Source organism: Phoenix dactylifera, chromosome 18 (genome assembly GCF_051530095.1).
Source record: "Phoenix dactylifera cultivar Ajwa chromosome 18, Ajwa_hap1_PhDact_Kaust_v1.1, whole genome shotgun sequence".
NCBI lineage: Eukaryota > Viridiplantae > Streptophyta > Magnoliopsida > Arecales > Arecaceae > Phoenix > Phoenix dactylifera.
The window spans coordinates 5,167,336-5,189,249 of NC_143207.1; the positions used below are offsets into that span (position 1 = coordinate 5,167,336).

Genomic DNA, 21,914 nt, shown 5'->3' on the forward strand with positions numbered 1-21,914 from the left:
TAGCGTTGGAAAAGCGAAACAAACAACGACGCTCTAAAGCGTCGTTATAAGTTTAAGAAACAACGACGCTTATAAGCGTCGTTAGAAAACTTAAAACCCCAACACCTCGATCGGCCCTCTCTCCTCATTTCCTATCTACGAGCCCTAGCCCCTCTCCTCATTTCCTATCTGCGAGCGCGCCGACTTCCCTGCTGCCGTCGACCTCTCCTTCTGAGGTAAGCCCTAGCTCGATCGGCCCCCTCTCCGAGCCCTAATCTCACCTCCATCTCTAGCCTCGATCGGCGATCGAAGACTCCGCTACTCCGCCGCCGTCGACCTTGCCGTCGTCTGAGGTAAGCCTCCTACTCCTCCTTCTCCTCCTCCTCCTCCTCCTCCTCCTCCTCCTCTTTGTTTTCTTCTTGTCTTTAACTCTCGCCCGGCCCCGTCTCCTCATCCTCTGCCGGTCGATGCCCTAGCTGCGCGCCGACATCTCACCTCCATCCCGAGCGAGCCGTAGCTACTCCGCCGCCGTCGACATCGCCGTCGTCTGAGGTAAGTGATCCTCATACTCTCCGTAAAGAAATTTTCGGGTAAATAATTCCAGTTTTCATGTTACTAGCAGAAATTCATTGCTATTTGTATGGTATTTCTGATGATTCTGTCATAATAATGGAGTCTATTTCATTCCTTAGCATCAGGTGGTCTATTTTATCTAATTATTTCATTGACAGTCTGATTTGCGTCATTATTGCTGTTTATATTTCTCGACAAATTAGTCTTGAAGATAGCATTTGCATAGTATTCTTGCTTTTGTTTATTACTTTTATTTGCTTTATTTGAAAGCAAAATCCTTGCTACCAAATGCTCCAAAAGTTTTACAATAATAATAATAGTAATAATAAAGGGTTTCATTGTACATGTTGCTCAGTCTTGTCATTTTTTCTTGGATTACAACATAAGCAATACCTCAAGGATTCTTAGATTTATTTCTAAGCTCAAACCCAGTTCATACTGTTCAGGCTTCTAGGTCTTCGGCCCAAGCTCGGTGCTGCGGTCTTTTATTGAGTCAAGGGGCCGCCATTTGGAGAAGTCTTCTGGTCTTTAAATAGACTCCTCTATTTTGGATTTTGAGAGAAAAAAATTGAAGTACAGCAGGAAGATATATAAACATAGAGGAGCCATCTAGTGTTTTTTGGCTGTTAGTGACAAGATTTGATCTGGCTAGAATTTGATTACAAACTTATGTGACACCAAACAGTTCATGGTAATGACTTTAGACTTCATTTTGTAAGTTTGATCAAAATGACGTTTTGGATTCTAACCAAAACCTAGCGTTTATAAAGGCGGGCTGAGCCGATAGGATGAACAGGAGCATCAATATAGGTGGCAATAATCTTATGATTAAATATTTTAAATTTTAAATTTGAAGATAAATATACTTGTATTTTTGATGGTTGCACTCATCTAATTTCTTTTTTTAATTGAAAGCTAAGAAGAGTTAGGTAAGCTAGGTAAAGTGAGTGCATTTATTATACTGGTTGAACATCTAGTTTGTCAAAATGTGAACATTCCACTGGATTTTTCTTATAATTGTAGAGATTTGCATGATTATGAAAAATCCTAAATAGGTTACCTTAGGTTAGGTTGAGTCAGGATAAAAGTAATACCACTTTACTCTCATAAGTTTCTTGTTTTGTAATGCCTGATAGTCATGAGACAACTTTAACTCCCCTATCTCTAGCGTTTGATCATCATCATTGCATAACTAATATCTAATTTCAATAAGTTCTGTGAAATATTTGATGTCACCATCAATTAGCTATGTAGCAGCTCATTGCATAGGATGTTGATAACTTCCACTCAATCATTCCTTTGATTCCCCTAAAAAGTAATTTGCTTATTTCAATGTTTTGTTTATCCCGAACCATCACATATAATTTGATAATTAACACAATTTATTTTTTAAGAGAGGATAATTATCACAAATTATGCTTCTGCATACCTATATGCATGCTTGTTTCTCTTTAAGACACATATGATAAAAATTTGTAAAATTATCATCAATAAGTTAAGCAGTTGAACCAGTGTGGAAGAAATTAATGTTCAGATCAGCTCAACTGATGTCATGGTTGTTCCTCTTTTATCAGTGCATGTCAATGTCTAGACTAGTTCAAAAATAGTGATAAGTCAGTGCTTCAGCCCCAAACAAAAAAGCCTAGAACAATTTGATTCTATCTATGATTTAACCTCTGAACAATTTGACTCTGGCGAACACCTAAGTATATGGCTGGAAACTCTGAGATCATATATACCTGCCTGTTTTGCTGTCAGCTTCACACATTGGTCCACATTGATAGCATGATGCACCCAATTATACTTCATAAATAACTGAAGTCTCCAATCACTGAACATATATGGGATGATATCTTACAATTAAGTTATCTTTGTTGTTAGTTATAACAATACAGAAACATGGCTTAAATCCTAAAAAGAGTCCCTAGAAGATAGCATGAAACACAGTTTCCATAACTTCAAATAAGGAATGCTCTAGGTCGCTGATCAAATCTCTTAAAGTGCATACGATCTCACTACCATGCAAATAGAATTCCTAAAACACATTACTTTTGTAAGATAATATGATTACTGATGTTTCATATCCTGCAAAGGCAGTTCACTTGAAGATAAACTCTGCCGCAACGTAAACATCAGTATAAACAAAACCATACCTTCTGTGAACTGGTACTCTTCATGTGCCACATGTTAGCTGGTGATGAGATAATTCTGTGTGTGGAACCTTATACCTCCTGCCTTTGTATCCCTTATGAGTGAATCTACTACTGCTGCTTGACCTCTGGATTCTTTCATGATCTTTGCTTTTGGGTGTTTATTCCGGATTTTCAGATATCGTAACTTTTTTGCTTATATTGTTGATTGAGTTCTTTATTATGTGTGACTGCAAGTACAGGCAACCTAACAAATGACAAGGAGAGCTCTTTCCTACATCATTCTTTATCACGTATTGTCAATTTATGCTTCTGGTGGCTTCACATGTTTATCTTTCATTGATGTTTTGCTTTTTTTCTTTTTTCTCCTTTCCACATATAAGTTTATGTCTCTTATTTTCTTATCATCAAATATTATTCGCAGAACACCTCCTTGTTAAATGGCATTCCTATTGTTTACATCAAGATTCTTGTACCTTTCGAAGATTAAAATCTGTTGCTTTAAGAGCTAATATTTGGACCAGCTTAGATGATCATGTATTGTAGCAATGTGATGTTACTGACTTCTTCCCTCCATAGCTTAGACTTATACCTTGCTTGTTCTCTATTTATGTGCATGTTCTCTATTCATGATCATTATTTTGATTAATGTAGCATAAAAACCATCTTACTTTATCTCAGTGGACTTTTGGATGGTTGATTTCCTTTTGAAGTGCAAGACCGAGGGTTGTTGATTTCCTTATGATTCAGTTCCCACTTTATCTTCGGTTCTTTTATTATCTTGCCAGGAGCTCCGTTCTGTGTCTCCAGAAGATTTGAATTTTGTTTGCTGTTCTCTTTTTTTGTTCATGTCAAAGGGCGAGTAAAATGATGGTGTAGTAAAGGTACGTGAATTCAAGCACTACAAAAAATTATAGTTTTCCCGACTCTTCCCCGCCGACGCTATCAAAAAGCGTCGGCGAAAAACGAGCGCGGTCGAAACTCGACGACGCTTTGTTTTAGCGTTGGGTGAAATTTAGAGACGACGACGCTTTAAAGCGTCGTCGGAGGCCAAAAGATACGACGACGCTTTAAAGCGTCGTCGGAGGCCAAAAGGGCCCAACTCCCCCGATCCCTCCTTCACCCAGCCGCTGCCCCAATCTTAGAGACGACGACGCTTTAAAGCGTCGTCGGAGGTCCCTCCTTCACCCAGCCGCTCCCCCGATCCCTCCTTTTTTCTGCCGCTCCATCCGCCCACCCCACCATCCGCCGGCGTTCTTCTTTTAATCCCACACCGGATACCCCACCCGTTCTCCCCTAATTTCTTTTAATCCGCCGCCGCCTGGGCTTCGAAGCAGGGGCACTCGAGGGCTCCTCCGGATCGCCGTCACAAACTCTCTTCTGAGTCCGTTCCTTTCACACTCTCGTATATATGTGGCTGTGGCCTGTTTATCTTCAATCCTCATCTGAATCGAGTGGAGGCTGAAGGATAAGAAACCGAAGCCAGAGAGGCCGATCACTCTCTCTATCCTCTTCTTCCCGGGCCCTTAAAAATTATAAGAAGCTTATACAGCCCTCGCCCCCCTGCACAATGTCGACCGCCGCAGCTCAAGGCTGGTGCCTCACCTCTCTCGCCCGCGCCAACTCCCGGAGACCGACCACCGTCCGACCCGCCGCCGTCTCCGGCCTCACCCCCTCCTCCCCATCTCCCTCACCTTCGACTCCGCGCCTCATCAGGAACTCTCCTGTCTTTGCCGCTCCGTCCACAAGCGCCTCACCTGTTTTTTTTAAAAAACAGGTTGCTAACGCCGACGCTTATAAGCGTCGGTGTTGAGTATTTTCCCGACGCTTTCATTAGCGTCGGGAAAGTCCTGTTTTTGCCGACGCTAAGAGAAAGCGTCGGCAAAAACCGGACCCACGCCCACCTGCCCGACGTTTGACCCACGCTTTGTGAAGCGTGGGCTGGGTATTCGCCGACGCTTATAAGCGTCGGTAGAGACAAAAAAAAGCATCGGAAGTTCTTCCTTCTTTTGTAGTGAAGGTACAGGAGATTTGAGAACTGAATTAAAGCTTGGGCTTAGCTTATCGATCAATTCTCAGACTTCCTCCAGTTCAAGGTACGTGAACCAAAACCAACAAAGATCTGTCATCTATATTTCTTCAAGTCCTCTTTTCCTTCTCTATTCATTCATTCATGTTAGAAAGTATGATCATCGTAGTATAATTTAAAATCTCAGGTAAAGTTTGCCCTTCTTTAACCACAGATATTGGGAGTTCTTCAGCATTTATTTTTCTCCCTCTCTATATGCATTTCCACAGGATATCTCAACTTTTTCATTCATTTTTCCCCCACTCATTATGTCAACAAATATCTTCACCTCTCCTTAAGCAACCTCTCCTTTTCTCCCCTTGCTTTGAATCTCTCTATCATGCCCGTTAGGACTCTTATTCTTCTCCTTTTTACCTTCTCTCTTATTTTTCTGAAAGGAAGCAAAGGCCAATTTGGATTCAGTTTACTGTGTTACCTGTCGTTCATTCCTCGTTCCAAAAACTTGAAATATACCTCTATTGCTCTTTTATGATCCATTTCAGCCTCTCACTTTGTCATCTTGTCATCTCTTCAGTTTACTTCATACTTTTTCCTTAATTCTGTCTATTTAACATCTTCTACATGCTCGTGCCATCTCCTCCTCTCCCTCCCGAGTTCTCTTTACAATTAATCACACCCAGTTTTCTCCTATTGTCTTCTCTCGCAAGTCCTTCCAATTTACTACACCATCATTTTACTTGACTTCAAAGTTTCAGTCCTTCCATTGACTAGGCTGCAAGCTGGGATAGTAGACACTTCTGGGCATTCTTTCCTATCTCAAATCATTGAGATTTGCCGATGTACACACCTGGAAGCTTACTCAGAATGATGTCTTCTCAATTAATTCCTATTACAAGGTCGTCAACAATGGCTGCATCATTTGCCTATATTATAAATTCGTGTGGAAGGCAGCTACCCTTAAATATTCTCAATTCAGAAGAGGATGGTGGCAGTTATAAGAATATTAAAGGTAATGTACTTTTAATATTTAACTAATATTGATTCTTTTTTGTGCATACTAGATTACAATATACCGCGAGGAAAACGTTTCAGAAATATTGAGTTTCAGCACACATCCGTGGGATCTACTTCTGATCGTTCCCAGCAGCCCGATGAGCCACATACTCAGTCCGGGTCCCAGTCTGAGCATGCCCCACCTGCAGATCGTCCAGACACGGATGACGTGGACGTCCTGGGTAATTTGATTTATAGTTTTTATATTAATTTCTCTTACAATCTAACTATTTTAAATCATTTACCTTTAATGGACTTGTTATTTTATAGATGGACTCGGGAGAGTGAGGAGAACACGAGGGCCCACTCGAGCACGGGACGTATGGAGCCTACCTGAGGATGAGAAGATTGTCGTCCATTGCAACGAACTGGGGCAGCCCATCAAGAATGCTGCAAGCATTTTATCCACTTTTTTAGGATCAGTTGCGCGGAAGGGACAATTGTGTCCGCTCAACTATACGAAATGGAATGAAATGCTTCCTTCGTATAAGATTGAGTTTCTTAGAATTGTTGAGGTAAAGAATTGAAGTTGCTTACTATTTTCAATTATTTTTTGATTTAATATTGATATAACATTTTTGACTTTGATGTAGACAAAGTTTGTCCTTCCTGCAAATAGCCATGATTGGGTGCTGAAGTCCGTCAACCGCAAATGGAAAGAATATAAGGCAAAGCTAAAGGCGGATTGGAAGCACGAGGGCATGACTGAAGAGGAGGTGGCCCGTGTTTATCCTCCAGATGTAATCTCTCATCAATGGAGGGAGCTTGTCCACTACTGATTTTCCGAGAGAGCTCAGGTTGTGTATATTTTTTCAATACCTTAGATTGTATTTAATATTATTATAGATTAGAAATTTATACATTGTATAAATTACATTATTTATTGTTTTTCGGGGAAGACATATTCCAATATTGGTAGAGCTGCTCGAGCATCGCAGACTGTTCCTCACACTTCAGGTTCCATGAGTTATGCGAGGCGTAGAGCTGAATTCGTAAGTTTTTTTGAAACTCTTTAAATTTATCTTAAATTATTCTATCATATAGCATGTATACTCGGAAAATATACTTTTTGTTGTAGGTGGATGATAATGGGAGGGAGCCTGGTAGGGTGGAGTTTTATAGGATGACTCACACCCACCGAGATGGCAGCTTTGTCCGGAAAGAGTCAAGAGATATAGTTGTATGTATTCATCTTTCACTTGTGCTGTATTTTTTTTTGGTTCTATTATTCGCATACATTAATTTGATTTTTTTTTGAGAGATATAGGATAGGGCAACAAATCTTATTTTAGAGCGCGTCGGGGGGTCATCATCATCCGACGCGAACAATCATATTGAAGCTCAAGTGCTTACTGAATTGATGGGCCCAGAGCGTTATGGTCGAGTGCGGGGTTACGGCGTTGGAGTTACCCCCACTCAGTTGTCTTCAGTGGGCACATATATAAGAAATGCCAGAGAAGGTAGTAACACTGCAGAAGTTCGTCATCTTCAAGCAACTATTGAAGAGCTGAAGCAAAACCAAGCAAATTTGCAGTCTCAGCTTACGAATATTACATCCATGTTACAACGATTTCTACCTTCTCAGGTAATTAATTTTATTATATTTCAATACTTTACATATTATCAATTATGATATATGAGTTAATGTATCACATTATTCCTAACTTTTATGTTTTCTCTTTTTTTTTTTTTGTAGATTCCTGATTCTTCAAACGCTTGTAGACATGATGATGATGGAGCTGAATCCCGTCCCTGATGCATTCTAGATTTTCTTTTATGAGTTTGATATGTATATGTTTCTTATTTTTCAGAGTACATTGTAATTTGCTTTTTCAGAGTACATTGTAATTTGTATGGCAGCTTTTCTGATACATGAGTTAAAAACATGGAGTTTTAATCAGATATATCAATATTCATATTTTGAATGATCTGAGTATTTGTGTCAATGTATCAATGTAATACAGGTTCATATTGTTATAATATATGTTTTGTAATTTGTATTTTATAATACTGATTATTGTTTTATTTTTTTTTAAAAAAAGACAATTCCCGACGCTTTTAAGCGTCGGTAAAAAAGGTCATGCCACCACCGGCAAAAAAAGGTCTAATTCCCGACGCTTCAAAAGCATCGGCAATTGAGCAATTTCCGACGCTTAAAAGTGTTGGGGAAAAGTTAATGCCGACGCTATACAAGCGTCGGTAAATCATGAATTGCCGACGCAAAAAAGCGTCGGGAAAAACGCTAGGTCGGTTTATCGCCGACGCTATATAAGCGTCGGTAAATCCATGTTTTTGCCGACGCTTTACTCCAGCGTTGGCAAAAACTTTTGCCACACTGGTATATCCGGCGCTTGGCTTGCGTCGGGGGTATTTTAGCCGACGCTAATTAGCGTCGCCAAAGCTCCACGAAAGCGTCGGGATAGGTCCTTTTTCCTGTAGTGGGAGCTGGTGGAGGGGAAGGTGGGGGCGGGCCGGAGTGCGCAGTGTGCCTTGAGGAGATGGTGGAAGGGCAGGTGGCGCGGGTGCTCGCCCCTTACGTAGGAGAACAAGAGGTACTTGAAGAGCATATGCTATTAAATCAGGCTGTAATGATCTCTCTATGGTATTCGTATGTTACGAGATTATCCAATTTTAAATGCCTAATTTCAACCATTACGAGGGCCGTGAGTGCTAACGGAGTTTAAAGTTTCATCGTAAATCAATGTATTATAATGGCATAAATCATTGCTTTTGGTAACAGACATTAACGAGAAGAAAAGAAATTATTGAGATACATTTGGATGTTGTATCCTTACTGGAGGTTTATGTTTATTATACTTATATCTAATAATTTATAAAATCTATACTTATATCTAGTTAAATTAATAGTATTAGTGAACCTATTTACCTCATATGAAGAGTCAAACTTGCCCTTGAGTGATGAGTAAATTACAAAACAACCTTTGAGATCAAGGATAAATTATGCTTATATCCAATAGTTTGAAAACCTATACTTATCCGTCTGAGGTTTATTTTTATTTAATACTTTAATCCATAACTTAACAGAATGTTAGCCAAATCGTTAACATAAATGGAACTTGATGGGAGAAATATTGAATACCTTAACCTCGGGCCAGATCGACCTCCTTGACCTCGAACGTAAAACGAGGTGAACAACTTTGGCCATAGCCAAGAAGCCAATCAATCGAGTTGAACAAGCAACACGTGTCGACAAGAACTGACAATCCTAATAACCGACATCTCTGCTAGTTTGAAGTCGTGGTAGCACTGTAGTCTATGCCTGACCCGCACTACACGCCGCCCATGCGGATGATTCCCGCATCATGGCTATACTATCAGTTATTGTCTGGCCATTAGTACACGATACGTTAGGACATGTAACGACAAAATCGGTTCCCTTATATAAAGGAGTAGTCCCGAGACTTCCGATACACATGGACTATACGATATGAAAACCTTACTCTGCTGAAATTTTAATCATTTCATACTGTTGCCTCGCTATTCTAACATAGACATCAGAGGGTCTTCCGCTAGAAATTCTTCGGAAAGCGGACTTCTTGCAGGCCATCTCTGGAGGGGCTCAACCATCGACTTCTCGGCCAGCCTGCTCAACTTGGTTCTAGCCGACCTCAGGGTCGTCCGAGCTGCACTCCAACCTCGGTTTGGATTCAGCGACAACAGTGTTGGGAACCCGCCCATGCCGCTGATATTTCAAAAAAATTCAGATGGCAGCGGAATCGGCATAAGTGGGATCGACGTTCATCGCATGAACGTTGTTTTATGAATCATTCGTAGTTAGATAAGAATTAAAACTTTTTAAACCTTTAGGAAGATCAGATCTTCACCTTGTGCGGGTAGATGATCACCGCAAACTGAAGTTCGTGGTCTAGGATGAAGGTTTGCTTGAAGCCGTTCAAGTGTCCGGCCTCTACGGGTATCCACACGAAGCAGTGATCCGATCAAAGCTCTCTTGTCTTCCCGAGGTGCTAGCTCCCTTGCAAAGACTTCTTTTGATGGCTGATTTCCTCTCTTTCAATCAACCCTTGATTGTGCTTGAGAGGAGGAAGAAGAAGGATGAAGAAGAGGAAGAAGAAGAATCCCCACGCAGCCTTCTTTCTTTTCCCTGCATTGGAAGGAAGAAGGGAGGAAGAGGATGCCACCAACACCTTTGGCTTTTATCTTCCTTGCTTGCGGCTGAACCAAGAGGAGAGGAGAGGGAGGCGTACGGCAAGGAGGAAGAGGACTTCTTCTATGCCCTAGGTGCCGCCCACAAGTCCCTTTTTATAGACATGTGGAGCTCCTAACATTTAGGAGTTCTTGATGTCTTTCCTAAGAGGGGGCGCCATCCCTTCTCCCTTCTCCACGTGGAAAGGGGAGGGGCTTATCCCCTTCCTCATGGTAAACCCTAATCCATATTAGGTAGGGATTGGAATGCCCTAATGTGGTCAAGCCCTAATCCAATTAGGCTTAGCCCAAGGGTGAACCAATTTGGATCCAATCTAGGTAAGTCCTAATCCAATTAGAACTTAAATCAATTTTGACTCAATTGAACTCTTCAATCCTAATCCAATTAGGAGTCTTATTGATTCATTAGATTAATAATTAATTGTGACTTAAGAAACCTTAATCCAAATTAGGACATATATAATTTTAGTCCTAATCCAATTAGGACTCTATTTGAATCCGAAGTCCTAATCCAATTAGGACTCTAGGAATCCTACTCCAAGTAGGAATCCAATTTTGATTCAAAACTCCTAATCTCATTAGGATTGCAGGAATCCTATTCCAAGTAGGAAATCCAGTCCTACTCCAACTAGGATTCCCAGTCCTAATCCAATTAGGACTCTAGGAATCTTACTCGAAGTAGGACTCTTGTTTCAAGTCTAATTAATTGATTCCCTTTGTTCTTTCTTCAACTGAATATCAATCGAATTGATTACTTGTGATTCATAACCACTTTTCAACCATCGGATCGGTCAATACTTCTAGTGTGTGTGACCCCATAGGTTCTACTCTGACTGGTAGTGAGATATATTGTGATCTCTATCACTATATCATTGAAAACTCCTTTCAATGGGTTGGAACGATTCCAACTCAACTCATTAGGATTTATCGATCATCGAGATAATCCCTGTGAGTCCCACCATCCACCAGTGACACCTAGCAGCATGTAGTGGCTACCCAGTAGAATAGAAAGATGAACCTCTAGGTGCAGTTACCATGTGATACAGTCCTACTATCGTGGATCCCTACAGGACGGAGGTCATGGACAACTCGTCAAACCCCATCGTCTGTCATATGTCAAGATTTATTCGACTCGAGTTCGATAGTGGAAAACTCTTTCTCCACTTTATATTACTGCCCTGGCCAAGGTCTTAGAACTCAGTCTAACAAATCACATAGGATCACTCCTCTTCTATCAAGGTTGATAGATTCCTTGTAGGTGCATACCCTACTCCTACAGTGAACCTACTGCAGCCAATCTACACTGCATGGACCCATATGGCTAGAGACCATGTATGTGTGCAGTCAAACTACAATAACCTCACTGTGAGTAGCCGAAGCACCGCAGGTCAAAGGACCAGTCACACTACTGCAACATTAAGCAAGTCACTGGAGAGTGGATAGACATCCAAGTGACTTCTTGTCTTGGTCATGCTTGTTGCCCAGTAGATACAACCCAAGAGGGGGGGGTGAATTGGGTCTTTTAAAACTTTTAAACTACTTCTAAGACTTTTTGATTAACTATGCTAAGTTATATAGATGCACAGTGGAATTTAAACTTAGCAACAGTATGATTTATTAAATGGGACTTGATTAAGTAAATTGAGTATGCTTGCAACTAAGGGATGCGTAGATACGAGTTAAGCAAGCAATATATCTAAGTAAGCAAGTTAGACAATGACAAAAAGCATCACAAACACAATAAACATATAGTGGTTCGGTGCACCCCAGCACCTACATCCACTCCCCAAGACCTCTTGGGAATTCCACTATAATCCTACAGATTACAGCCGGTTGTTTTACAAGCTCACAACCCAACTTGTTGTTTTGCGAGATAACAACGAACTCGGTCGGTTTTCCCAGGCTCACCGACTAGAACCACCCCCGATTGTTTTCCCGGGATCACAATCGAACCCTTACACGTTGGTTTTACCCTCGGCTCACCAACAAACCTAAACCCCGTTGGTTTTCCCTTTGGCTCACCAACAAACCTTACACCGTTGGTTTTCCCTTTGGCTCACCAACAAACCTTTAACCCCTTGATTCAATCCCTTGATTGAATCAAGTTACAAGATATTAAAACAAAGAATAAAAACAAATCAAAGCTTCTTAAGCAAGCAAATATAACAATATAAACAAATAGAGTAAAGAGAAGCCCTCAAACGAGTTTTGAAGATGGAGGAGCTCGGCTTCTTCTTTACTTGACCCTCTTCTGATTTGGCACGAGGTAGAGGATCACTGAGGCAGCACACGGATGGAGAGGAAGCTTTGGGATTCTCTTGGATGCTCTTCTTCTCTCTATTTCGCTTTGGATGGCCCTTTTGTGCTTATGGGAGATTTCCTTTGTAATCTCTTTGAGATCTCTTTCCTAGATGATCTCTCCCACTTCCATAAGTTCTCCCCAAGCTCTCTTCTTGCTTTTTATAGCTTTAGATGGCGTGGAAACAAGAATATAGCCGTTAGAGACAAAAATAGAGCCGTTGGAACCAGTCTGCACCTCCTGACAATATGACCGTTGGGATCGGAGTCGACTCGCGCGATCAGGAGTCGACTCGCCTGTTGCAGGAGTCGGCTCGTGTTTTACCGGAGACGACTCGGCCACTGTTCCAAATTTGAATTAATGTGCTTGCCTCGACTGGGAGTCGACTCGTCTTAACCTGGAGTCGACTCGCCAACTTCTGGAGCTGACTTGGCAATTTCGGAGTCGGCTCATCCACTGAAGTCCGTGGATCCAATTTTGAATTTGATCCACTCGAGTCGACTCGACTGTCCTGGGAGTCGACTCGAATCTCAGAGCCCGAACTCCCGATCCTCTGTCTTTTGGCTCATCCAGTCTTGGAGTCGACTCGAATTTCCTCGGAGTCGACTCGACTCTCAGTTTCCGAAAGTTGGTCTTCTGCCTTTTGACGTGAAGCTTGTCTTGGAGTCGACTCGAGCTGTCTGGGAGTCGACTCGAATCTCAGAGGCAGTAACTTGGTTTTCTGTCTGTTGATGGTCGCGGAGTCTCGGAGTCGACTCGTGCAATGCGGGAGTCGACTCGAATCTCAGAGTCCATGAAATGCTCTCTGACTTTTTCTTTATGTACCGCTGAGAGTCGACTCTTGCTTTCTTTGGAGTCGACCTGCCAACCATCGGAGTCGACTCGCGTTCCACTGGAGTCGACTCGAATTTCAGACCCGAAAACTGCTCTCTGACTTTTCTGCCTGTGACTCCTAGGAGTCGACTCATACTTCCCCGGAGTCGACTCGGTAAACATTGGAGTTGACTCGAATTCCTCAGGAGTCGACTCGAAGACTATTCTTTCGAATTTTTCCTTTGATTTTACTCCTCCAATTTGAACCTTTTGAACTTTAAACTTGGGCCAATGAATTGTAGCTTTCTTCTAACTTTTCTTGAGAGCTTTTGGAGGCCTTCTTATGTTCTTCCAACTTGCTATGTTCCTTGCAAAATAAATATCTTTCTCCTTGCAACATAAACATTAGTATCTATACTTCAAGGTTTTGTGATCATCAAAATCAATCTATGAATCAATCTTTGGGTCATCAATCTCCCCCTTTTTGATGATGACAAAACTTGGAGTATATGCAATATAAAAGATATTGTTTTCTAGAAGTAATACATAGCAAAGTTGCATGAAGTAGAAAACATATATTTTTAAAACATACTTCATGATAATGCTTTAGATTTAATCAGCTTAACACAATCAACATATTTCAATTTAAAACATACTTCATGATAATGCTTTAGATTTAATCAGCTTAACACAATCAACATATTTCAATTTAAGCTGATTTGTATTCAATTCAAAGCATAAAGGCATTATGAGCATATACTTAGATATTTGCATATACTTAGATATTTCTCCCCCTTTTTGACAACATCAAAAAGATAGGGAAACATTAAGCACAAAGATAAGAACACTCAAATATTTCTTTCCCTTATTGTACTCTGATTTGAATGTTAAATTATTGCAAGGATATGAATCATATAACTTAAGGCAATAATATTGGAATCAGATTAGTGAGCACAGATCAGAGCCAATTAAGATAGTTTTCAAGAAGTTTTTCTAAGTTGATACCACAGATAGTTTTCTAATCAAGTGTAGGTGGGATCTTCCTTAGGTTAATTCAAGAAGTGGAAATCTAACCTCTCTTCAATAATAAGTGTGAAAGCTTGTTCATTTAAGATCTTGTGCCCAATCTATTAAGTATTTTATCAACATGAGAGCAATTTAACTAATTTTCTGAGTATAAGAACAATATATTAAGTATGATTGCAAAGTTCTTTTATGGTGTAAAAATATTGTGGCATAAATACCAAAATATGAATTCATGCAATTTATAATATATCTTAGAGTATACATAAAGTTCAAGGCTTTGAAGGTTCTTTTAAAGCTCTTTTAAAGACTTTATTCTTCTATTCCAAAAAAAAACAATTTGATACATAAAAATATGAATTGGCACACAATTTAAGTTCTAAAGATCAAGTCAATTAGGACTCATTAGTGAATATCAAAATAGGTTTTCTAAGAGATGCTCAAGAAAATTTTACACGTTATTCTCCCCCTTTTTCATTAAGTTAGAGGCTCTTTAAGCTCAACTTGCAATTTGGTTCATGATTTATGCATAAGATATACTAACCAAATAACACGCCTCAAGGTGTATCATAAAGATTTTCAGATTAAATTTCAGATAATACATATTGGAGAGTATTAGGATCATTTTTCATTTAGTATTCTTTCTCTCTCCTTTAGCTATAGATTTATGCAATTAAGTCCAATAAGACCTCTCCTTCTGAAATTTTCTTTCTCCCCCTCAATTGATCATTCCATTTAAGAGTTTAGAATCCTAAGATAATGTTCAATAAAATTGTCAATCTCAAAAATATATTTTCTATAAGTTTCAGCTTATTTTCATAAGACTCAAGGTTTGAGATAAGACAACCTTTATAGAACTCATCTCAAGGTAATTTAAAGCATGTCTTGCAATATAAGGAGGTTCATCAAAATCAATCCATAAAATTCAAGGTATGCATCAAATTAAAGTTTCTTTAGGATAAGATACTGAATATCTAAAGCTCCCCCTCAAAAGATGCATTCTTCTTTAATCATTCTTTTCTTTGGTTGAATTTCAGAATTTAATAATAAACGTGAATAAAACTGAAATTCTATGTTATCAAGAATGTAGAGTGATCTAGAATTATTCAAAATTTATAGTATTCACTCTATATATATATATTCTGATGGTAGTTTCTAAGAATGTAGGAGAGAAAAAAAAACATATAGATGATCATTGAGGTATGTGTATTTATAGAACTCAATTTCTTAATCACAGTTTTTCAGCAATGTATACATGAAGCTCAATAAATTTTTTAAATATTAAAATAAAGTCATATATTTAAAAATATTTACTTGCAATCAAGATCATCGTAAGACACATCATTTGAATCAAAATTAGTATACTTTGAAGGTAAGAAATGATATGTTTCGGATGCGTATCGGAGCAATCAAAATAAATTCTGTTTTTCTTACATTAACATTTTATTTAGTAATCATATGGAGTTTAAACTTTTATACAAAATCGGATTCTGAATTACATAGGATTTTCAATAGAAGCTTTCTAAGTCATAATATGAGATATGTATCTTTCACAATGTAGCTCATCTTAAATTGTTACGATTGAAAAATACATATTTCAATAACATTAAAGCACTTTCAGAATCTTTGTGTTTAATTTTGAGTTTCGATACAAAATAAAGGATATTTTAACAAGTATTAGGACATTATGTATCAAAGTTAGGCAAGTAGAAAGATAGATCAATATCAATTTATTTTCCCTAAATAGAGATGTTCTTCTCTTCTCCTTTCTACAATTTTATTTAGCTTTCAGATTTTAACAATGATTGTGAATGATAAATCTGAAATTTCTTTTCAATAAAACTAAACAAAAGATGTTATGTAGCAATTCAAACATTCAATCAAATTGTCCAAGTATGAAACATTACAAAATATTGAGAATCCATAAATCAAGACATCATACCATATGCAAAATATACCATGTGTTAAGTCATGCATTAAAATACTAAGAACAAGAATGTCAAGGATCAAAATCAATTCTTTTCAAATAAACTCCCCCTATTTAAATATAATCTTGCAATGATTTCATCCTTAAAGTGTGTTTTCAAGTGATTAAAAATTTGACTTAATTCTACTTTCATTTACTTTGTTTTTTATTTATAACTTTCTTATGCTCTATACTCTATTTGCTCCCTATCCGGTGGAGTTGGGAAGGGGCACGAGGTACTACCACTAGCCTTCCTCTTGTGCCGTCCCTAATATGCCCTACACCGAATAGTTGGGTCAAATAGTGCCGGGTACTACCACTAGCCTCCCCATTGGCACCATCCCTATGATGAGCAATATAGAAAGGTTAAAATGTTTACTTCAAAAACTCCCTGTTTAAGTGTAATTAATTATGGATTTTATTCCTTCCAAAAGAATGCTCACACAAGTCTCACAAATGTGTCGAATATATTAAGTTTGTTTTGCTTTTCCTTAAGGTTGAAGTGTTTGCCTCTACTTGGATTTTACTTCTCTTGAATAATATCCATTTTCTTTTCTTTATCTCTCTCTCTTTTTGTTATTCTCAAGTAATCTACATGAAAGAGCAGAATAAAGAAATAATGAAATGTATCGTATAGAGGTATATCATGCAAACACTATTTTCATTATGCCCAAGAATTCGTAGCTTCTCACAAGTCATTCTAAATCAGAGTTTTAATCATATACTTGTGTATTTCATGGTTATGATACAGCCATAGAAATATTTTAGATTGAGCAAACCATGAAACAATTTCTAAAAGTATAAGTCAGTCAATACACATATAGACATGATATCAAAAATTAATAATTAAAGAATTTAATCATGCCATAATAGGATTTAAGTTATTGACTTTGCTCAATTAATTTGTGAGAAAGGTATCTAAAATTACCTATTCATTATATGTTCTTCAAGCCAAATTAGATTTCTTATGTGTGAACTTTTGGCTGAAGAAGATCCTCTCTCTTGTTTGCATGTGAATGTTTAGTGTATCTTACATGAAGATATCCTTCAAGTTGAAATTTCTCATTTTTCTTTCTTGAAGGAAGGTCATTAGTTTCTTTAAGATACAAAGCATTCATCCAATATATATATATTTTTTAATTAGATGACTCAATATGAGATATGACAATAGTTGCATGTTGAGTCACTTTATTCAAGAGATTGCCTAAATATAAGCAAGCACATATCACTTGAACTAAAGAGATAGATTCATTAACCAAGATAGTTCAAGGACAAGCATGTGAGGCAATAGACAGATTTATCAAGGTCAAATCAATTTAGTTTAGATTCTATTTGCTTAAGATAATTATCAATAAGATGTGTTAACTAAGTTTTAATCAACTTATCTTAAACGTTTGTTTCTATCAAAATTCAGATTATGACGTATTTGTTATCAATAAAATATGATTAATTAAAGTTAGATTGAAGTCTTGCACAAGGTCACATAATGAGCATACAATCTGGTCTACTAGCTGTATGATAAAATAATTATTCTATCATGCTTCAATACAGCTTTAAACAATAGATCTACTTTGCTCATCCTTTACAATTTCTACAAGATGGGGTCATAGATATACCTTCTTCACGCCAATCTTCTATAAGAGTTTTCTTATGGACTAACGTTGGTCAATGAAGATCCCCTTTCTTGTTTGTCTTAATTTGGAGTTTGAGAGAAGATGTTAATTCATTCATCATATTTCAAACTCACTTTGCAATATAACTCTTCATTAGTAGAACCAAAAATGATGTCATCAATGTGTGCTATGAGCAAGCAAGATATCATAGATTCTTCTTTTTGATGCATAGATTTATCACTATTACTTTCTATCAACAAGGTTACCTAAGCTTTTATATATCAAGCTTTTGATGCTTGTTTTAAATCACATATTGCTTTATCATATATGTAATGTGTAATTTTTAAATATGGTGGTTATTTAACATAGATCTACTTTTTAATGAAATAACCACATAGGAGTGAATTCTACACATTCATTTGACAGAATATAAAGCTCATGAGTCAAGCAAATGATAGTGGTGATCTTTACTTTTAATCATGCAAGAATCAAGATCTATTTCATCTTTTCTTGATTCAGTCTTTTAGTAGTTATCAATTTTTCTTCATTAAGTGCATTTCTGAAAAACTCAATTTTGTTATAATTATTAACAAGTTTTCAGATTGTTATATGTAAAAGATTAACCATATATAATTTGATCTTAGTATCTTGACAGTAAATCATTAGTCTCATAGAGAATAAGACGACTTGATATTTTTGCAACTAAAATCTTTTCATTGAATATTCTATATACATTGCTTGATGAATGATATCCAAGGATAGACATATCTCTATCAGATTTGGCATTATTTTTCATAAGAACATATCAAGCATAACATGTACGACTGAAAAATATGAAAGATATGCAATGGTTCATTTTCCATTTTTCAGAAGATCAAAAGGAGTTTTCATCAAAAATAGATCTAATAGAAATCATATGTATGACAAGCAGTGATGATAGCTTTTTAAAAATCATTTAAGTAGATGACTATCATACACAGTTGTCTTTTTCATTTCTTCAAGAATTCTATTACCCCTATTTTACTTAAGATGTCCTTGGTGCTGAAATAGTTAATTTCTGCATAAACTTTATCAGGATTTTGGTTTTCAACACTGTGCCATGATACTCTTTATCTTCACAGTTAGGAAACCTTTATCATTTGAAACACTTTTACAAGATTCAGCAAATACAGAAAATATTTTCAAGTTTATTTTCCAAGAACAAATCCAATGTAAGCTTTTGAAAACTTAGAGATGGAAACAACATCTTTAGATTTAGAAATGATTTTTGGTTGTTTCCTTAGTTAGCATGCATAGCAAAACTTTGACCTTTAAGAAGATAATTTAAGTAAGCCAATGGCAAGGTCTTTTGAGATTAAGTATATACTAGCATGAGTTGATTTTGTATGCTAAAGATGGTTTCTTTAATCTTGGTATTCATAGTGCATATATTTAAAAACATACCAAGTACACATTATCATATCTATGATCAATAAACAATAATGCCATGGATAAAAACTCTCAATCAAGCATATAGAGAATTCATAGAATTATTCTTAATAAATTAATCATTTTGCAACTTATCCAATAGTGAGTAAAGTACACTATGAAGTGATTTGATCATATTTCCAAAAGTATTTTCTATATCACAAAATTGATCACTATTAGCAATTCATATCAAATACTAAGCAAAAATAATGATGAGATGCAAGGATTACTGATTTTTGTTAATAACTTTTCATAAGTATATTTTAAGTTTCTTTTGTTCCATGGGTATCTTGGTACACCTATGTGTACATCCTCATTTTCTCATTTTGGGTACCCAAGCTTGCTTGAGTCCTTGAGAGTTAGGACATATGGTTCCTTTTGGAACCCATATCTGTTTAATAGTAATAACTTTACCATTTGATTTAATTATACTAGAACGATAGGTAAAGTTGTTATTCCCATCCTTTTCATTTTTGAAATAACTTATCTTATTTAATGGTTTGCTTGATGAATTGATAACCTTTTTCTCTAGAGATTTATTGTTAAGTAAAGGAATCAAGCCAAGTTTTGATTTATCACAAGCAACATATTGGCTTTCAAACATCATTTTTAATCGTTCTGAACTTACGGTGAATTTGTTAATAAAAGATTTTAATTGATTAATTTCTTTACTTAAGTTTTGATTTTCTTTAATTAAGCTATGATTTTTCTGAATCAATTCTTCTGAAAATGACCTTAAACTTTTATTTTCAGAATTTAGTTTGTCTTGTATTTCAGTAATAGAATTTCTTTCTTTTGAAATTTCCAAATTTAGCTTTTTAAGATTTTTATTTTTCCTAGCTAATTTTCTACATTCACTATACAAATCATGAAAAGCATTTAAAAGTTCATCATAAGAATATTTTTCATGAAAGTCATTTGGTGTAAGATTAGATTCAGATTCTACTTTATCTTCTTGTACCATAAGACATAAGTTAGTTACCTCTTGTAGTTCATTGTTGCTCCTAACTTTCAATTCCTTGTCTGACTTTCTCTTGGTCAAGGCTTTCTTGCGCTTTACCTCTTTCTTCCTTTCTTCTTGCTTCCTCTTCTTCTTTGTCTTTAGGAAGCTGATTTGCCTCGAAGTCGACTCGGACCTTATTGGAGTCGACTCGACTAACTTGGGAGTCGACTCTGAGCTTCTTGGAGTCGACTCGACTGAGGGAGATTCATCACCCTTTTCTGCAGTCTCATTGTTAGTATATAATTGAAGCATATGAGAGCTAATCTGAGATTTATCATAAATATTTTCTAAAGTATCCCAGATCTCCTTAGCAGATAAGCATGCAGAAATTTCATTAAACTTTGTTTCTTGAATAGCACAATATAATATGTTCATAGCATTAGCATTTAATTGTGTTAAGTCCTTCTCATTAATATGAGAGAGTGTGTGAAGGTCATTTATTATGATTTTCCATAGATAATAGTTTTGTGATTGAATGAAAATGCGCATGCGTATTTTCCAATGTGGGTAGTTTATACCATTAAACAGTGGAGGTGTATCAATTGATTGTCCTTCTCCTAGAAAACTATCTATTTGAGTTGTCATGATCTTTGGCTCTAGTCGGTTAAGACTACAAATAATATTTGAGCACCTGCTCTGATACCACTTGTTGCCCAGTAGATACAACCCAAGAGGGGGGGGTGAATTGGGTCTTTTAAAACTTTTAAACTACTTCTAAGACTTTTTGATTAACTATGCTAAGTTATATAGATGCACAGTGGAATTTAAACTTAGCAACAGTATGATTTATTAAATGGGACTTGATTAAGTAAATTGAGTATGCTTGCAACTAAGGGATGCGTAGATACGAGTTAAGCAAGCAATATATCTAAGTAAGCAAGTTAGACAATGACAAAAAGCATCACAAACACAATAAACATATAGTGGTTCGGTGCACCCCAGCACCTACATCCACTCCCCAAGACCTCTTGGGAATTCCACTATAATCCTACAGATTACAGCCGGTTGTTTTACAAGCTCACAACCCAACTTGTTGTTTTGCGAGATAACAACGAACTCGGTCGGTTTTCCCAGGCTCACCGACTAGAACCACCCCCGATTGTTTTCCCGGGATCACAATCGAACCCTTACACGTTGGTTTTACCCTCGGCTCACCAACAAACCTAAACCCCGTTGGTTTTCCCTTTGGCTCACCAACAAACCTTACACCGTTGGTTTTCCCTTTGGCTCACCAACAAACCTTTAACCCCTTGATTCAATCCCTTGATTGAATCAAGTTACAAGATATTAAAACAAAGAATAAAAACAAATCAAAGCTTCTTAAGCAAGCAAATATAACAATATAAACAAATAGAGTAAAGAGAAGCCCTCAAACGAGTTTTGAAGATGGAGGAGCTCGGCTTCTTCTTTACTTGACCCTCTTCTGATTTGGCACGAGGTAGAGGATCACTGAGGCAGCACACGGATGGAGAGGAAGCTTTGGGATTCTCTTGGATGCTCTTCTTCTCTCTATTTCGCTTTGGATGGCCCTTTTGTGCTTATGGGAGATTTCCTTTGTAATCTCTTTGAGATCTTTTTCCTAGATGATCTCTCCCACTTCCATAAGTTCTCCCCAAGCTCTCTTCTTGCTTTTTATAGCTTTAGATGGCGTGGAAACAAGAATATAGCCGTTAGAGACAAAAATAGAGCCGTTGGAACCAGTCTGCACCTCCTGACAATATGACCGTTGGGATCGGAGTCGACTCGCGCGATCAAGAGTCG

General features: G+C 37.4%; 1 protein-coding gene and 1 long non-coding RNA gene across 2 annotated transcripts; both read left to right on the plus strand.

Annotated features, from left to right (window-relative positions):
- The first annotated feature begins 257 nt into the window (after positions 1 to 257).
- On the plus strand, positions 258 to 6,059 carry LOC149750881 (uncharacterized). The gene is made up of 3 exons (XR_016398946.1): positions 258 to 332; positions 456 to 531; positions 5,793 to 6,059. It is a non-coding gene; the product is annotated as an uncharacterized LOC149750881 (long non-coding RNA).
- A 665-nt stretch (positions 6,060 to 6,724) lies between these two features.
- Positions 6,725 to 7,548, plus strand: LOC149750882 (uncharacterized). The gene is made up of 4 exons (XM_089928351.1): positions 6,725 to 6,776; positions 6,863 to 6,964; positions 7,052 to 7,369; positions 7,481 to 7,548. The coding sequence occupies exons 1-4, from the start codon at positions 6,747 to 6,749 to the stop codon at positions 7,538 to 7,540; spliced, it is 510 nt and encodes a 169-aa protein (XP_089784477.1). The 5' UTR covers positions 6,725 to 6,746; the 3' UTR covers positions 7,541 to 7,548.
- Positions 7,549 to 21,914: the final 14,366 nt, after the last annotated feature.